The sequence below is a fragment of the Mobula hypostoma genome, chromosome 2, assembly GCF_963921235.1.
Source record: "Mobula hypostoma chromosome 2, sMobHyp1.1, whole genome shotgun sequence".
Lineage (NCBI taxonomy): Eukaryota > Metazoa > Chordata > Chondrichthyes > Myliobatiformes > Myliobatidae > Mobula > Mobula hypostoma.
Window position 1 is genome coordinate 4741263 of NC_086098.1, and position 17538 is coordinate 4758800.

The following is a 17538-nucleotide window of genomic DNA, read 5'->3' on the forward strand; positions in this document are numbered from 1 at the left end:
GCCAGACTGGTTCAAGCTGACAGGAAGGCGACAGTAACTCAAATAACCACACATTGCAACAGAGGTGTGCAGAAGAGCATCTCTGAATGCATAACATGTCCAACCTTGAAGTGGATGGACTACAGCAGAAGATCACGAATGTGCATTCAGAGGCCAGTTTATTAGGCATAGGAGGTACCCAATAAAGTGGCTACTGAGTATAATACTGGAACTTACAGTGAACTTCGAAGTGGATGGGCTACAGCAGCAGAACACCTCATCAGGTTCCACATCTGTATCTAATAAAATGGCCACTGAGTGTATGTTTAACATTAGGAATATACCACAATGCCAGGCACAATTTTAATTTTCAATCTAAATGTCTCGACCACATGCAGGACAAACGACTTCACCATGCTTTGAGAGAAATCCAGAGCAAACCAAGGAACTGGCACAGTTCTTGCATTTGGAGCAGTTATTGTGACATTGGCAGTTCTCAAATGAGATGTACTTTGAGGTTCCAAGACCTGCAAAGACAAGAACAGAGGAGGTATTCTCATTTTGGCATGTTCATGAGATTGCAAATTTGATTTTTGTTTAATAAACACACACAAAATGCTGGAGGAGCTCAGCAGGACAGGCAGCATCTATGGAGAGGAATAAACAGTTGAAGTTTAGACTGGACAAACTGAGGGCTTATAGGTGGAACTGAGAAATAAGAAAGGTATCTCACACACACACAGCATCTGCAAATGTTCTCTTGTTTGTAATAACAAAGGTATGAGCACATTAATGGGGCTGTATTATAGGCCACCCAACAGTCCATGGGATTTAGAGAAACAAACTTGTAGAGAGATTGCAGGCAGACTGTTGAAAGAAACATACCGTAGGTTGTTATAGTAGCAAATTTTAATTTTCAACATATTGACTGGGACTCCCATATTGTAAAAGGACTAGATGGGATAGAGTTTGTCAAATGTGTTCAGGAAAGCTTCCTTAATCAGCATGAAGAAGTCCGAATGAAAGAGTGTGCAATATGGGATCTGCTATTAGGGAATGAGACTGGGCAGGAGACAGGAGTTTGTGTGAGGGAACAGTTTGCATCCAGTGACCACAGTGACATTAGTTTCAAAGTAAATCTGGAAAAAGATATGTCTGGTCTGTGGATTGAGATTGTAAACTAGAGAAAGGCCAATTTTGATGGTATCAGAAAGAATCTGGCAAGTGTGGATTGGGGCAGGCTGTTTTCTGGCAAGGGTGAAGCTGGTAAGTGGGAGGCCTTTAAAAATGAAATTTTTAGATTACAAAGCTTGTATGTGCCCGTCAGAATAAAAGGCAGGGGTAGCAGTTTTAGGGAACCTTGCTTTTCGAGAGATATTGAACTCCTGGTTAAGAAAAAAAAGGAGGTGCATAGTAGGTGCAGGCAGGTAGGAACAAATGAGGTGCTTATGGAGTATAAAAATGCAAGAGAACACTTAAGAAAGAAATCAGGAGGGCTAACAAAAAGCGTGAGGATGCTGTGGCAGACAAGCTGAAGGGGAACCCTAAGGAATTCTACAGGTGTGTTCAGAGCAAAAGGATCACAAGAGACATAATCGGTCCTGCAGAAGACCAGAATAGTAGTCGATGCATGGAGCCAAGAGAAATGGCAGAGATCTCAAATGGACTTCTGCAGGAGGTGGATACAGAGTGTATAGAAGTGAGGCAAAGCAGCAGCAAGGTACACACACACATCTGCAGATTTTCTCTTGTAGGTTATGGACCATATACAGATTAGACCATAAGACAAAGGAACAGAAGTCGGCCATTTGGCCCATCGAGTCTGCTCTGCCATTTTATCATGAGCTGATCCATTCTCCCATTTAGTCCCACTCCCCCGCCTTCTCACCATAACTTTTGATGCCCTGGCTACTCAGATACCTATCAATCTCTGCCTTAAATACACCCAATGACTTGGCCTCCACTGCTGCCCGTGGCAACAAATTCCATAGATTCACCACCCTCTGGCTAAAAAAATTTCTTTGCATCTCTGTTCTGAATGGGCGCCCTTCAATCCTTAAAGTCATGCCCTCTCGTACTAGACTCCCCCATCATGGGAAACAACTTTGCCACATCCACTCTGTCCATGCCTTTCAACATTCGAAATGTTTCTATGAGGTCTCCCCTCATTCTTCTAAACTCCAAGGAATACAGTCCAAGAGCAGACAAATGTTCCTCATATGTTAACCCTCTCATTCCCAGAATCATTCTAGTGAATCATTCTGTAGCCGCTCAGATTACAGAGGAAGAGGTCTTTGGTTTCTTGAGGGAGATCCTAGGGTTTGACAAGGTGTTCTCTCAGTCCCCTTGGGAGGCAAGTGCAGAAACTGCAGGGGCCCTAGCAGAGATACTGTGTTTAACTCATCCATAGCGACAGGTGATGTAGCAGAGGATTGGAGGATAACTAATTTTGTTCTGCTGTTTAAGGCTGTAAAAATAAACCGGAAAATTATAGGCCAGTAAGCCTGATATCAATAGTGGAAAAGTAATTGAAAGGCATTCTAAGGGACCGGACATATGAGTAATTGGATAAACAGGGATTGATTCGGGATAGTCAGCATAGCTTTGAGCGTGGTAGGTCATTTCTAACCAATCTTATAGAATTTTTTGAGGATGTTACCAGGAAAGATGATGTAGGCAAGACAGTAGATGTTGTCTACATGGACTTTAGCATGGCATTTGACAAGGTCCTGTATGGGAGGTTGGTCAAGAAGGCTCTGTGGATTGGCATTCAAAGTTAGGTAGTAAATTGGATTAGATATTGGCTTAGTGGGAAAAGCCAGAGAGTGGGAGTAGAGGGTTGTCTCTCTGATTGGAGGCTTGTGGCTAATGGTGCACTGCAGGGATAGATGTTGGGTTCTTTGTTCTTTGTCATCTCTATCTGGATCTGGATGATAATGTGGTTAACTGGATCGGCAAACTTGCAGATGACACCCAAGACTGGGGGTGTAGAGTCTTGCAGAGGGATCTGCATCAGCTGAAATATGGCAGATGGAATTTAATGCAGACAAGTGTGAGGTGTTGCACTTTAAGAAGAACAACCAGAGTAGGTCTTACACAGTGAGCAGTAGGACATTGTAGAGCAAAAGCATCTGGGAATACAGATCTGTAATTCCTTGAAAGTGGTGTCACAGGTAGATAGGGTTGTTGAGGAAGCTTTTGGCATATTGACCTTTATAAATCAGAAGTACTGAGTACAGGAGATGGGATGTTATGCTGATGTTGAACAAGACATCGGTGAGGCCTAATTGGGAGTATTGTGTGCAGTTTTGGAAAAGATGTAAATAAGTTTGAAAGAGTACAAAGAAAATTTACAAAGACGTTGCCAGAACTGGAGGATCTAAGTTATATAAAAAAGACAGAATAGGTGAGAAATGTATTCCCGAGTAAGTAGAAGACAGATGGGATACTTGATAGAGATATACAAAATTATGAGGGGGTATAGATAGGATGAATGCAAGGAAGGTTTTTCCACTGAAGTTGGGTGGAACTACAACCAGGGGTCATGGGTTAAGGGTGAAAGGTAAAATGTTTTAGGGGAACATGAGGGGAAACTTCTTCACTCAGAAGGTGATGAGAGTGTGGAATGAGCTGCCAGCACAAGTGGTGAATGCAGGTTCAATTTCAACACTTTAGCGAAGTTTGGATAGGTACATGGAAGGAGTGGTATGGAGGGCGATGGTCCAGGTGCAGGCAGTTTAAATGGATTGGCATGGACTAGATGGGCTGAAGGACCTGCTTCTGTGCTGTAGTGTTCTTTGATTCTATGAGTAGTTTTGTGCCCCTTATCTGATAAGGATGTGCTGACATTGGAGAGGATCCAGAGGAGTTTCACAAGAGTAATCATGGGAACGAAAGAGTTAATGTGTAAGGAGTGTTTGATGGCTCTGGGTCTGTGCACACTGGAGTTTAAAAAAATGAGGGGGAACTTATTGATACCTATCAAATATTGAAAGACCGAGATAGAGTGGCACACCCCAGGGGTGTGTGCTTAGCCCACTGCTCTACTCTCTCTATACCCATGACTGTGTGGCTAGGCATTGCTCAAATACCATCTATAAATTTGCTGATGTTACAACCATTGTTGGTAGAATCTCAGATGGAGATGAGAGGGCGTACAGGAGTGAGATATGCCAAGTAGTGGAGTGGTGTCGCAGCAACAACCTGGCACTCAACGTCAGTAAGACGAGAGAGCAGATTGTGGACTTCAGGAAGGGTAAGACAAAGGAACACATACCAAAACTCATAGAGGGATCAGAAGTGGAGAGAGTGAGCAGCTTCAAGTTCCTGGGTGTCAAGATCTCTGAGGATCTAACCTGGTCCCAACATATTGATGTAGTTATAAAGAAGGCAAGACAGCAGCTATACTTTATTAGGAGTTTGAAGAGATTTGGCATGTCAACAGATACACTCAAAAACTTCTATAGTTGTACCATGGAGAGCATTCTGACAGGCTGCATCCCTGTCTGGTATGGAGAGGGTGCTGCACAGGACCAAAAGAAGCTGCAGAAGGTTGTAAATCTAGTCAGCTCCATCTTGGGTACTAGCCTACAAAGTACCCAGGACATCTTCAGGGAGCGGTGTCTCAGAAAGGCAGCGTTCATTATTAAGGACCTCCAACACCCAGGGCATGCCCTTTTCTCACTGTGACCATCAGGTAGGAGGTGCAGAAGCCTGAAACATACACTCAGTGATTCAGGAACAGCTTCCCCTCTGCTATCCGATTCCTAAATGGCCATTGAGGTTTTGGACACTATCTCACTTTTTTTTAATACAGTATACAGTATTTCTGTTTTTGCATATTTTTAAAAATCCATTCGATATACATAATTGATTTACTTGTTTATTTATTATGTTTTATTTTATTTATTAATATTAATATTTTTTTCTCTGCTAGCTTATGTATTGTATTGAACTGCTGCTGCTAAGCTAACAAATTTCACGTCACATGCTAGTGATAATAAACCTGATTCTGATTCTGATATGGAGAGGATGTTTCCTGTGGTTGTGGGGTGGGGGGGGGGGGTGCATCTTGAGCCAGAACGGACAACTTCAAAATACAAGATTGTCCTTTCAGAACAGAGATGAAGAGATGAGGAGGAATTTCTTTAGCCAGAGGGGTGGTGAATCTGTGGAATTCTTTGCCACAGACGGTTGTGCAGACCAATTCATTGGGTATATTTAAAGGTGACGCTGATAGATTCTTGATTAGTCAGGGCATCAAAGGTTAAGCGGAAAAGGCAGGAGAATGGGGTTGAGAGGGATAATAAATCAACCATGATGGAATGGCAGAAATGACTCAATGGACTGAATGGTTTAATTCTGCCTCTATGTCTTACGGTGTTATTTTAGTACAGTTCTGAGGGACCAACATGTTGTCACATAGCAGTTTTTGCTTAAGTACTCAATATAACAATTTTGTACATATTTTATATTTGGGTCTTTATTCTTTGGAGTGTAGAAGGTTGAGGGCGGACTTGATAGAGGTGTTTAAAATTATGAGGGGGATAGACAGAGTTGACGTGGATAGGCTTTTTCCATTGAGAGTGGGGGAGATTGAAACAAGAGGACATGAGTTGAGAGTTAAAGGGCAAAAGTTTAGGGGTAACATGAGGGGGAACTTCTTTACTCAGAGAGTGGTAGCTGTGTGGAACGAGCTTCCAGCAGAAGTGGTTGAGGCAGGTTCGATGTTGTCGTTTAAAGTTAAATTGGACAACTATATGGACAGGAAAGGAAGGGAGGGTTATGGGCTGAGTGCAGGTCGGTGGGACTAGGCACGGACTAGAAGGGCCAAGATGGCCTGTTTCCGTGCTGTAATTGTTATATGGTTTATATGGTTTATATTCATAGAATCACACTCTTACTCACCAGCAATTGCTTGGGAACAGGCAACGCACTTCTTGGTGTAGAGTTTGGTGAAACAATCCAGGCAATAAGGGAAGTCATCCCTTGAGGTGAAGCGGTTCCCCGCCAGCTGCATTTTGCATCCAGTACACAGCAGGCATTTCCTGTGCCATGGGCGGTCATGGTAACTCACACCTCCAGTCATTATTGGCTGAAGAACATAGATGAACACAAAACTAAACTCAGTGGCCACTGTATTATGTACAATGTACACCTACTCATTAATGCAAATATCCAATCAGTCAATCATATAGCAGCAACTCAATGCACAAAAGCATGCAGACATGGTCAAGAGGGTCAGCTGTTGTTCTGACCAAACATCAGAATGGGGAAGAAACATGATCTAAGCAACTTTGATGGTGGAATGATTGTTGGTGTCAGATGGGGTGGTTTGAGTATCTCAGAAACTGCTGATCTCTTGGAATTTTCACACATAACCATCTCTAGAGATCACAGAGAATGGTGTGAAAAACAAAAAATATCCAGTGAACGGCAGATCTGTGGGCAAAAATGCCTTGTTAATGAGAGAGGTCAGAGGAGAATGGCCAAACATTCAAGCTGACAGGAAGGAACAATAACCCAAATAACCACACATTATAACAGTGGTGTGCAGAAGAGCATCTCTGAATGCACAACATGTTCAACTTTGAAGTAGATTGGCTACAGCAGCCGAAGACCACACTCCTGTATCTAAAAAAAAAGCGGTGAGTGAGTTTAGAATGTGTTAATACTTTGTGGGAAGTTTTCATAGCTTGTCCTTTTTATTTTTAAAGACCTGCTCCCATGGCGTGGTGGGATCTGCTCCAGTGACACGGTGTGTGCATAGCAACAATTGGTAATTCGTTCATCTCTGGGTTGCAGGATTTTTTGTTCAAGCTTAGTCCTGGGTGTAAGTTGGAAAATGATAGCCTCCCCCAAATGCTATTCTGATGGAATTGTGCATAATCAGAAGTTTGTTTTTGAATCTCATATTAAATGAAGACACCTTTAATGAAACCTAATAAATGCTAATGATCCCTCTGCAGTTCCCTCCTGTAAATTGTGAACACAAGAGATTCTGCAGACACTGAAAATCTTGAACAACACATACAAAGTTCTAGAGTAACTCAGTACATCAGCATCAAGCAGTATCTATAGTGGGGAATAAACAGTCAGCCATAAGACAGGGTTAGGCCAATCAGCCCATCAAGTCTGTTCCACCAGTCTATGATAGGCGATTTATTATCTCTCTGAACACCATTCTCCCACATTCTTGCCTTGACATCCTTACTAATCAAGAACCTATCAATCTTCACTTTCAATATACCCAAAGACTTGGCCTCTGTGGCTGTCTGTGGCAATGAATTCCACAGATTCACCACCCTCTGGCTAAAGAAAATCCTCCACACCTCTGTTCAACGACATCCTCAGATTAAAAAGAAGGTAATGACCACATTTAACAGAACTCTGTACCTTCTTGCAGGACGAGCAGGAGTGTGCAAACTGCTTCTCATAGCAGGATACGCAGTAGCTATTATTTTCCTTAGTAATAAAAGTCCTGGTTCCTATTGACTGCCGGCAGCGTTCACAGACAAAGCATGCTTCATGCCAGATGTTTCCCTTGTATTCCACTTTACGAGACCCTGTCATTAAAACAGAATTCAGAATGCACCGTGCTTTCAGAATGCGGATGCTGGAATCTGGAGCAACTTACAGAGCGTTGAATTCAGAATTCAAATTTGTTTACTGTCATTTCCAGTTCACAAGCATAAAGGAGAACAAAATAATTTTTACTCTGGATAGGATGCAGCACAAAAGAATAACACACAATAAGATAAAGAACACAATCATAACAAAAACACAATAAATATAAATACGTCAGATAGTTAATTAGATTGATTGCACGTCCATAAAGTGATGCGGGCACAGGAATGTCTGTACATAAGGTGAATTCAAAGCTCACTCTGATATGCATGGCGTAACATGAATGAATATGTGTGCCACGCATCGACAAGCTGAAAGTTAATGAGGAATACTGCCCACTTGTGATTCACTGATTCATCACTCCACACATGTAATATCAGGGTGAAGGGAGATAACTAAAAAATTGAGTTTCTGTTAGTAATGAAGAGCAAGAAGCATACTTCTGATCTCAGGAACTGAAAATTATTTAGTATTTATTTAGAGATACAGTGCAGAATAGGCTCTTACAGCCCAACGAGCCCTACCACCCAGCAACTTAATACGCGATCTAGGTGTTCTTGTACATCAGTCACTGAAAGCAAGCATGCAGGTACAGCAGGCAGTGCAGAAAGCTAATGGCATGCTGGCCTTCATAACAAGGGGAATTGAGTATAGGAGCAAAGAGGTCCTTCTGCAGCTGTACAGGACCCTGGTGAGACCACACCTGGAGTACTGTGTGCAGTTTTGGTCTCCAAATTTGAGGAAGGGCATTCTTGCTATTGAGGGAGTGCAGCGTAGGTTCACAAGGTTAATTTCCGGGATGGCAGGACTGTCATATGTTGAAAGATTGGAGTGACTGGGCTTGTATACTCTGGAATTTAGAAGGATGAGGGGATCTGATTGAAACATATAAGATTATTAAGGGATTGGACATGCTGCAGGCAGGAAGCATATTCCCGCTGATGGGTGAGTCCAGAACCAGAGGCCACAGTTTAAAAATAAGGGGTTGGCCATTTAGGACAGAGTTGAGGAAAAACTTTTTCACCCAGAGAGTGGTGGATATATGGAATGCTCTGCCCCAGAAGGCTGTGGAGGCCAAGTCTCTGGATGCTTTCAAGAAAGAGATGGATAGAGCTCCTAAAGATAGAGGAATCAAAGGTTATGGGGATAAGGCAGGAACTGGATACTGATTGTGGATGATCAGCCATGATCACAGTGAATGGCGCTGCTGGCTCGAAGGGCCGAACAGCCTACTCCTGCACCTATTGTCTATTGTCCATTGAGCCTAGTCACAGGACAATTTACAATCATCAGTTAATCTACCAACCAGAACATCTTTAGGCTATGAAAGGAAACCAGAAGACCCGGAGGAAACTCACACACTCACAGGACAGTACGTACAAACTGCTTACAGAGAATGTCAAAAATGAGCTCCAGCCTCCGATGCCCCGAACTGTAATAGCATCATTCTAACTGCTGCGTTACCATGGCACCTCACAGTAGGCAATCTATTTGAAGCAATACACATCAGTACTACGAATGACGGCAAACTTACAAAGGCTTGTGATAAAATCTGAATATTGCGTTACAATATGAGATCATAACAATCTAATAATCATCTAGAGGTCTCTCTTCCTTACTAACACATGTGTTTAATGAGGGGCATAGATAGGATAAATCCAAGCGGGCTTTTTCACTGAGGCTGGGTGAGACTACAACCAGAGGTTAGGGGTCTCTATTGTGCCCTATCTTTCTATCTATTTATTTACAGATACAGGGCAGAATGGGTTCTTCTGGCTCTATGAGCTGCACCACCTGGTAACCCTTGGTGTGACGAAGGCCCGTCACTGACTACGGACGGCACATGGCGCACTCGGTAAAACGCTCATCCCCAGCAGTAATAGTGACTGGGTCTGAACCAGAGCTGCTGCATGGAGCTGTCTCAGATAGAGGCAGCGGCAACCTGCACAGGTGTGCTGATGGTGGAGGATACCATCTCTAATTGGATAATTGAGTTAATTAGCTTTTGGTTGGTCTAGGGGGCGGGGCTTAGCAGTTATAAGCCTCAGGTTACCAAGGCTTTGGGGTTAGTTTTCTTTTGTGTTTAGTTTGAGGGTGGCTATATATATATATTGTTTTTCTTTCCCCCAGTTTTTGTCTTGTTTTGAGGTAAATAAAAGCACCTCAATTTATTTTTGTGACTCAAGCCATCTGGTTATTTTTCTTAAACAATTGACCCACAGTTTTTTGTGACATGTGGTTTAACTCTAACCTAATCACAGGACAGTAGGCTACAACCTACCTGGTACATCTTTGGACTATGGGAGGAAGCTGGAGCACCTGGAGAAAACCCACATATACCACGAGGAGGACATAAGAGGCTGCTGGGGCTGGACTCCAACACCCTGAGCTGTAATGGTGTCGTGCTAACCACTAAGTTAAGGGTGAAAGGTGAAATATTTGAGGGGAAGCTTCTTCGTCAGAGGGTGGTGAGAGTGTGGAACCAGCTACCAGTGGACACGGGTTTGATTTCAACATTCAAGAGAAATTTGGCTAGGTACTTGGATGGGAGGGGTATGGAGGGATATGACCCGGGTGCGGACCAATAGAACTAGGTAGAAGAACATTTTGGCACGGACTAGATAGGCTGAAGGATCTATTTTGGTGCTGCAGTGCTCTATGACTCTTGTAGCTTCAGGGTGATGTTAGTAGCAGAAATTTTCTGTTTTGATCTGGATATTTTTTGGCAGAAGCAGGTATCAATCTGAAGAAATTTCAGTGAGGTGGCAACATAACCACCATCTCAGGGCACCAGTGGGTGTCCATTAAATATGGTTTTACCAATACCTTGATTGTTCATTCCCCTCCATAGATGCTGCCTGACCTGCGGAACATGTTTTCCCTTGTTTGAAAATGAAATGCAGATTATTCATCTGGAGATCCAGAGGCACGAGGGTGGCCTGATGTCAGACTTCATGTCCAGATGTCTGAATCCAGTGACCTGAGGACAGAGGTCAGGCTGGCAATACTGAGGATGAAGATTAGCGATCCCCGTGGTCAGCAGGCCCCGAGGACGAGGGCTGGTGTCCCCTAGTGGGAGGTAGTGGAGTAAGATGTGGAAGTGTCTTCTTGTATGTTATCTGTATGTTCATCCGTTGAACATGATGAACGTGCTACGTTGGTGTTGCCAGCATGGTGACAGTTGTGGGCTGTCCTCAACTGTCATGGTGCTCAGTTCTGGTCGCCTCACTACAGGAAGGATGTGGAAGCCATAGAAAGGGTGCAGAGGAGATTTACAAGGATGTTGCCTGGATTGGGGAGCATGCCTTATGAGAATAGGTTGAGTGAACTCAACCTTTTCTCCTTGGAGTGACGGAGGATGAGAGGTGACCTGATAGAGGTGTATAAGATAATGAGAGGCATTGATCGTGTGGATAGTCAGAGGCTTTTTCCCAGGGCTGAGATAGTTGCCACGAGAGGGCACAGGTTTAAGGTGCTGGGGAGTAGGTACAGAGGAGATGTCAGGAGTAAGTTAGTTTTTTTTTACACAGAGTGGTGAGTGTGTGGAATGGGCTGCCGGCAACGGTGACTGAGGCGGATACGATAGGGTCTTTTAAGAGATGTTTGGATAGGTACATGGAGCTTAGAAAAATAGAGGGCTATGGGTAAGTAATTTCTAAGGTAGGGACATGGTCGGCACAACTTTGAGGGCCGAAGGGCCTGTACTGTGCTGTAGGTTTTCTATGTTTTATGTCATCCACAAACCATGTTTGTTGTTAATGCAAATGACACATTTCATTGTTTGTTTCAATGTACTGTATATAAGACCATAAGACAGAGCAGCAGAATTAGGCCATTTGGCCCATTGCATCAGCTCCACTATTCAATCATGGCTGATCCTTCTCTCCCCTCCTCAGCCCAAATCCTGCACATCTCTCTGGCCTTCTTCCCATAACCTTTGATGCCGTGTCCAATCAAGAACCTGTCAGTTCCTGCCTTAAATATATCCAACCACTTGGCCTCCACAGCTGACTGGGGTAACAAATTCCACAAATTCACAAATGCTGAAGAAATTTCTCTGCATCTGTTTTAAATAAATGCTCCTCTATTCCGAGGCTGTGTCCTCTTGTCCTAGACTCCCCCACCATGGGAAACATCCTTTCCGCATCTACTCTGTCTAGACCTTTCAACATTCAAAAAGGTTTCAATGAGATCCCCGCCATCCTTTTGAATTCCAGTGAGTACAGACCCAGAGCCAACAAACGTTTCTCATATGATAACCCTTTCATTCCCGAAATTGTCCTTGTGAATTGCCTCAGGGACCCTCTCCAATGCCAGCACATTTTATCTTAGATGAGGAGTCCAAGACTGTTCGCAATACTCAAGGTGAAGCCTCACCAGTGTCTTATAAAGTCTCAGCATCACATCCCTGATCTTGTATCCCAGACCTCTTGAAATGAATGCTAACATTGCATTTGCCTTCCTCACCACTGACTCAACCTGCAAGTTAATCTTTAGGGTGTTCTGCCCAAGGATTCCCAAGTCCCTTTGTATCTCTGGTTTTTGCATTTTCTACCTATTTAGAAAATCGTCTGCACATTTTTTTCTTCTACCAAAGTGCAGAGCCATACATTTTCCAACATTGCATTTAATTTTCCACTTTCTTGCCCATTCTCCTAGTCTGTCCAAGTTCTTCTGCAGCCTGCCTATTTCCCCAACACTACCTGCCCCTCCACCAATCTTCATATCATCTGCAAACTTGGCAACAAAGCCATCTATTCCATCATCTAAATCACTTATATACAGCATAAAAAGAATCGATCCCACACTGACCACTAAGGAACACCACTTAGGTGGAAAAAGATCCTTTTATTCCCACTCACTGCCTCCTACCAATCAGCCAATGCTCTAACCATGCTAGTAACTTCCCTGTAATACCATGGGCTCTTAACTAGGTAAACAGCCTCACGTTTGGTACCTTGTCAAATGCCTTCTGGAAGTCCAGATATAGAATATTCACTGCATCCCCTTTATCTATACTACAAATGTACTTGTAATCTCCTCAAAGAATTCCAAAGGTACATCAGGGAAGATTTTCCCTTAAGGAAACCATGCTGACTTTGTCCTGTGTACCAATTACTCCATAACCTCATCCTTAACAATTGACTCCAACATCTTCCCGACCACTGAGGTCAGGCTAACTGGTCTATAACTTCCTTTTTGCTGCCTTCCTCCTTTCTTAAAGAGTGGAGTGACATTTGCAAATTCCAGTCCTCTGACGTCATGATTCCAAATATTTTGAAAGATCATTTCAAATGCCTCCACAATCTCTACTGTTACCTCTTTCAGAACCCTGGGGTGCAGTTCACCTGGTCCGGGTGACTTATCCTTAGTTTTTTCAGCTTTTTGAGCACCTTCTCTCTTGCAATAGTGACTGCACTGACTTCTCTTCCCTCACACCCTTCAACATCTGGCACACTGCTGGTGCCTTCCACAGTGAAGACTGATACAAAGTACTAATTTAGTTCATCAGCCATCTCCTTGTCCCCTTATTATTTCTCTGGCCACATAGCGGTCCTATGTCCACTCACATCTCTCTTCTTTTACACACTTGGAAAAGCTTTGACTATCCACTTTGATATTGTTTGCTAGCTTGTTTTCATATTTCATTGTTTCCCTCCTAATGATTCTTTCAGTAGGTTTTTAAAAGCTTCCCAAACCTCAATTTTCATGCTAATTTTTGCATTGTTTAATGCACTCTTTTTTGCTATTACATTAGCTTTGACTCCCTTTGACAGCCATGATCGTACGAGTTTGCCATTTGAGTATTTCTTCATTTTTGGAATACATCTATCATGCACCTTCCTCATTTTCCTAGAAACTCACACTGTCATCCCTGCCAGCAGCATCTCCTTCCAATTTACTTTGACCAACTCCTCCCTCATAACATTGTAATTTCCTTTACTCCACTGAAATACTGCTATCAGATTTTGGTATATCAGCTACTATCTCCCTATCAAATTTCATGTTGAACTCAATCATATTGTGATCACTGGCTCCTAAGGATTCTTTTGCCTTAAGCTCCTTAATCACCTCTGGTTGATTACCAATCCAGTATAGCTGATCCCTAGTAGGCTTAATGACAAACTACTCTAAAAAGCCATCTTTAGGCATTCAACAAACTCAATCTCTTGAGATTCATTACCAACCTGATTTTCCCAATTGACCTGCATGTTGAAATCTCATAACATTGCCCTTTTGACACAGATTTTTTCTTTCCTGTTGTAATCTGTGGTCTGCATCCCAGCCTGTAAATAATTCCCATCAGGTTCCCATCAGGGTCCTTTTACCCTTGCAGTTTCCAAACTCAACCCACAATGATTCAGCATCTTTTGATCCTCCACCACATTGTTCTACTGGTTTGACACCAGTTTTTACTGGCTGAGTCACACCAACCCTTCTGCCTACCTTCCTATCCCTCTGATACGTGTAACCCTGAACAATCATCCTTCAGCCATGGACCAGTGATGGTCACAACATCATACCCAACAATCTGTAAAAGTGCAATAAGATCATCCACCTTTTTTCTTGTACTCTGTGCATTGAGATATTACACTTTGAATACTGTATTTGCTATCCTTTTTGATTCTGCATCCCTAATGCACTGATACTCACCCTGCTGGCTGCAATTTTGTCCTATTATCTAACTGCCCTTCCTGACAGTCTGACTGCATGTCGTCTTTGCTTGTTTACTGTCCTGAGTCCCTTCATTCCAGTTCTCACCCACTTGCCAAATTGGATTAAACCCTCCCCAACAGCTCTAACAAACCTGTCAGTGAGAATATTGGCCCTCCTTGGGTTCAAATGTAACCAATCCCTTCTGTACAGGCCATATCTCTCCTAGAAGAGATCCCAATGATCCAGGAACCTGAAGCCTTGTCCCCTGCACTGGCTTCTCAGCCACGCAGTTATCTGCCAGATCATGCTACTTCTACCCTCACTGGCAACAATAGAGAAATTATCACCTTGAGGTCCTGCTTCTCAGCCTTCTGACTAGCTCTTTAAATTCTCTTTTCCCGACCTCTTTGCTTTTCCTTCCTATGTCATTGGTACTAATATGTACCAAGACATCCAGCTGCTGTCAGTCTCCTCCAAAGTGCTGAGGATGAAACATCTCTGACCCTGGCACGTGGGAGACAACATACCATCCGGGAGTCCCGTTCACGTCCACAGAATCTCCTGTCTGTTCCCCTGACTATTGAGTCCAGTATCACTACCACTCCTCTCTTCTCCCTCTTTCCCTTCTGCATGACGGACCCACGCTCAGTGCCTGTAACCCTGTCTCCGTGGAATTCTCCTGGGAGGTCATCCCCCACAAAAGTACCCAAAGTGATATACTTCTTTTTGAGTGGAATGCCACAGGGGTGCTCTGCTCTAACGGCCTATTTCCATTTCTCCTGACGGTCACCCAGCTACTCACCTCCTGCAACTTCGGGGTGACTACTTCCCTGTAACTTCGATCAATTATCTCCTCGCTCTCCCGTACAAGCCAAAGGTCATCCAGCTGCTGCTCCAGATCCCTAACGCGGTCTTCAAGGAGCTGCAGCCGGATGCATTTCATGCAGATGTAGTTCCCCGGGAGTAGATGTGACTAATAAATCTAATGGCATGTTTAACTGTTGTAGGATAGATGGAGGGCAAATTTATAAATAATAATTTATGGAGCACTTTTCATACAGCTGATGTCGCTCAAAGTGCTTCACAATGGGATAAAGTGCAAACGTGGAAACAAAAGACAAAAATATGTTAGTTAAAAGGAATATTAAATAGGTTTTGAGCTGGCATTTAAAAGTGTCAGCTGGGCTTCCATCCCTCAGAGTTTTTGGTATTCAGTTCCACAGTTTTGGAGCGTAGTTCAAAAAGCTGACCTTCCAATTATCTGTTGAGGGAGATCATTTAAATTTAAGAGAGTGACAGAAAAAGAACTGAGAGCTCAAGCAAGTTTGTGAAATGAAAGCAATTCTGTGATGTTCTCCAGTCCCTGACCATTGAGAGGTTTAAAAAGCTTAGGGAGAAGTGGTAATTTGCAGCTTGGCTAAGAGGAGATCTATGACTGAGGGCAATATCACGGCAATGACAGACTGCTTCAACGAAAGGACCCTGAGTGCTCAGCATATTTCACAGAAAGATAAGCACTGCAGATTTCCATAGCAACACCAGTAAGTGGAATGGAAGTAAAACAAAATGCTTAATAGGAGACTTGTTCAGCTGCACAGAGGACGAGAGTAGCTGCTCTTGTTGTCTGGCTAGCACAATGATTTTAAAAAATGCTGATTTAGTTCAGGGCACACAAGGGTAATTTTAATTAAACAATAGAACATCAGGAAGTTTTTGATGAGAACAGGCCCAACAAAGCTTGCCAAATTCCATTTCACATAGTGTGTTGAAATAACTATCGAGTGTAGATTTGCAAGTCTCTAAGGTACTACTCTCAAATACACAACTAGGTAGCTTGTTCCATGTGTCCACAACTCACTGTGTAATGAAGTGCTTCCTGATGTTAGTCTGAAATCTCCCCTTAACCAGTTTCCACTTGTGGCCCCAAGTCCTTGCTGATGGATTAATTTTGAAGTAGTAGCTGGCATCCACCTTACTTATACCCTTAATGATTTTGAACACTTCTATCGCGCCTCCTCTCATTCTACATCTACTCATGCTAAAAAGATTTAATTCTTTCAATCTTTCTTCATAGCTCATGCCCTGCAGACCTGGAATGAGTCTCATCACCCTTCCCTGGACTCCCCAGTCCCTTCACATCCCTCACACGATATGGAGACCCAAATGATACACAGTACTCAAGGTGTGGCCTCAAGTGCATTATAAAGCTTAACAAGAGCATCTCTAGACTTGAAATCATTGAGCGCATTATAGAGCCAGACATTCTATTAGCCTTCCTAATCACTTCTGTGCATCGTCTAGATGTTGAGAGAGATGAGTCTACCGGGACGCCCAAATCCTTCTCATGCAGTGCACTTTCTAAGTCAAGACCCCCCCCCCACATATATTTATATCTAATGTTTCTACTTCCTACATGTAATATCTTACATTTACTTACTTTATAGTTCATCTGTCATTTATTTGCCTACATCTGGATTTTGTTTAGATTTGTGTTGATTCTGCTGCCTGAATGTTATCAGCCTGTCCCCTAATTTTGCGTCATCAGCACATTTACTAGTTTATTTGTTATGCGCTTATCCAAATTATTAATGTAAATTAAAAACAGCAGCAGCTGCGATCACTGCGGAACCCCAGTTTTAACATCTTCTAGGTGTGAAATCAATCTTCTCACCATAACTCATTGTTTTCTGTTTTTTGGGGTCGATTCTGCTCAATTCAATTGAAATTCTTAGACTAAAGAACAGCATTGTTTGTCACATGTACATCGAAACAAGCTGTGAAATGCTCTGTTTGCATCAATGGCCAACACGGTCTGTGGATAGTGCTGGGGGCTGCCCACAAGTACCGCTAATCTTCCAGTGACAAATCGATCAATAACTAATCATTTTCTAGGAGCCAGCACTTTACCCCATCCCCTGAAATGAACTCTTCATCTGAGCCAGCGCCGAGCATGCGTCACCATGAACAGGCACCTTTTTAAGACATCCCAGTGGCAGGAATTGAGCCCAGGGACGCGGGAGAGGTAGAGGAGCAGCCTTCAAAAGAACAGTTGCCTGGGCTCGGCTTGGAGTGGCGGTTGCTGGCACTGGACTGTGATTGGTGTGGGGATGTTGGCAAGAAGTGTAGGTTCAAATAGTGCAGAGGATCTGGTAAAGGAACCGGAAATGGAGGGTTCAGGAGATTGCCGGTTGGCAGTGGGAGGTTGGAATGAAATTGAATTTAGATCTGGAAAGCAGAAAAAGAAACATAATATTGGACTGATTTCTAGTGATGGAG

At 43.2% G+C, this 17538-nt stretch overlaps 1 protein-coding gene across 1 annotated transcript in view; it reads right to left on the bottom strand.

Annotated features, from left to right (window-relative positions):
* Nucleotides 1–354: 354 nt before the first annotated feature.
* LOC134358093 (four and a half LIM domains protein 2-like) overlaps nucleotides 355–17538 on the bottom strand; it is a 40347-nt gene continuing 23163 nt past the window's right edge. The window contains exons 3-5 of the mRNA XM_063070052.1: nucleotides 7375–7544; nucleotides 5887–6073; nucleotides 355–506 (exon numbers count right to left, since the gene is read on the bottom strand). Of these exons, the coding sequence (XP_062926122.1) occupies nucleotides 355–506; nucleotides 5887–6073; nucleotides 7375–7544 (509 nt within the window). The remainder of the gene's footprint in view (nucleotides 507–5886; nucleotides 6074–7374; nucleotides 7545–17538) is intronic.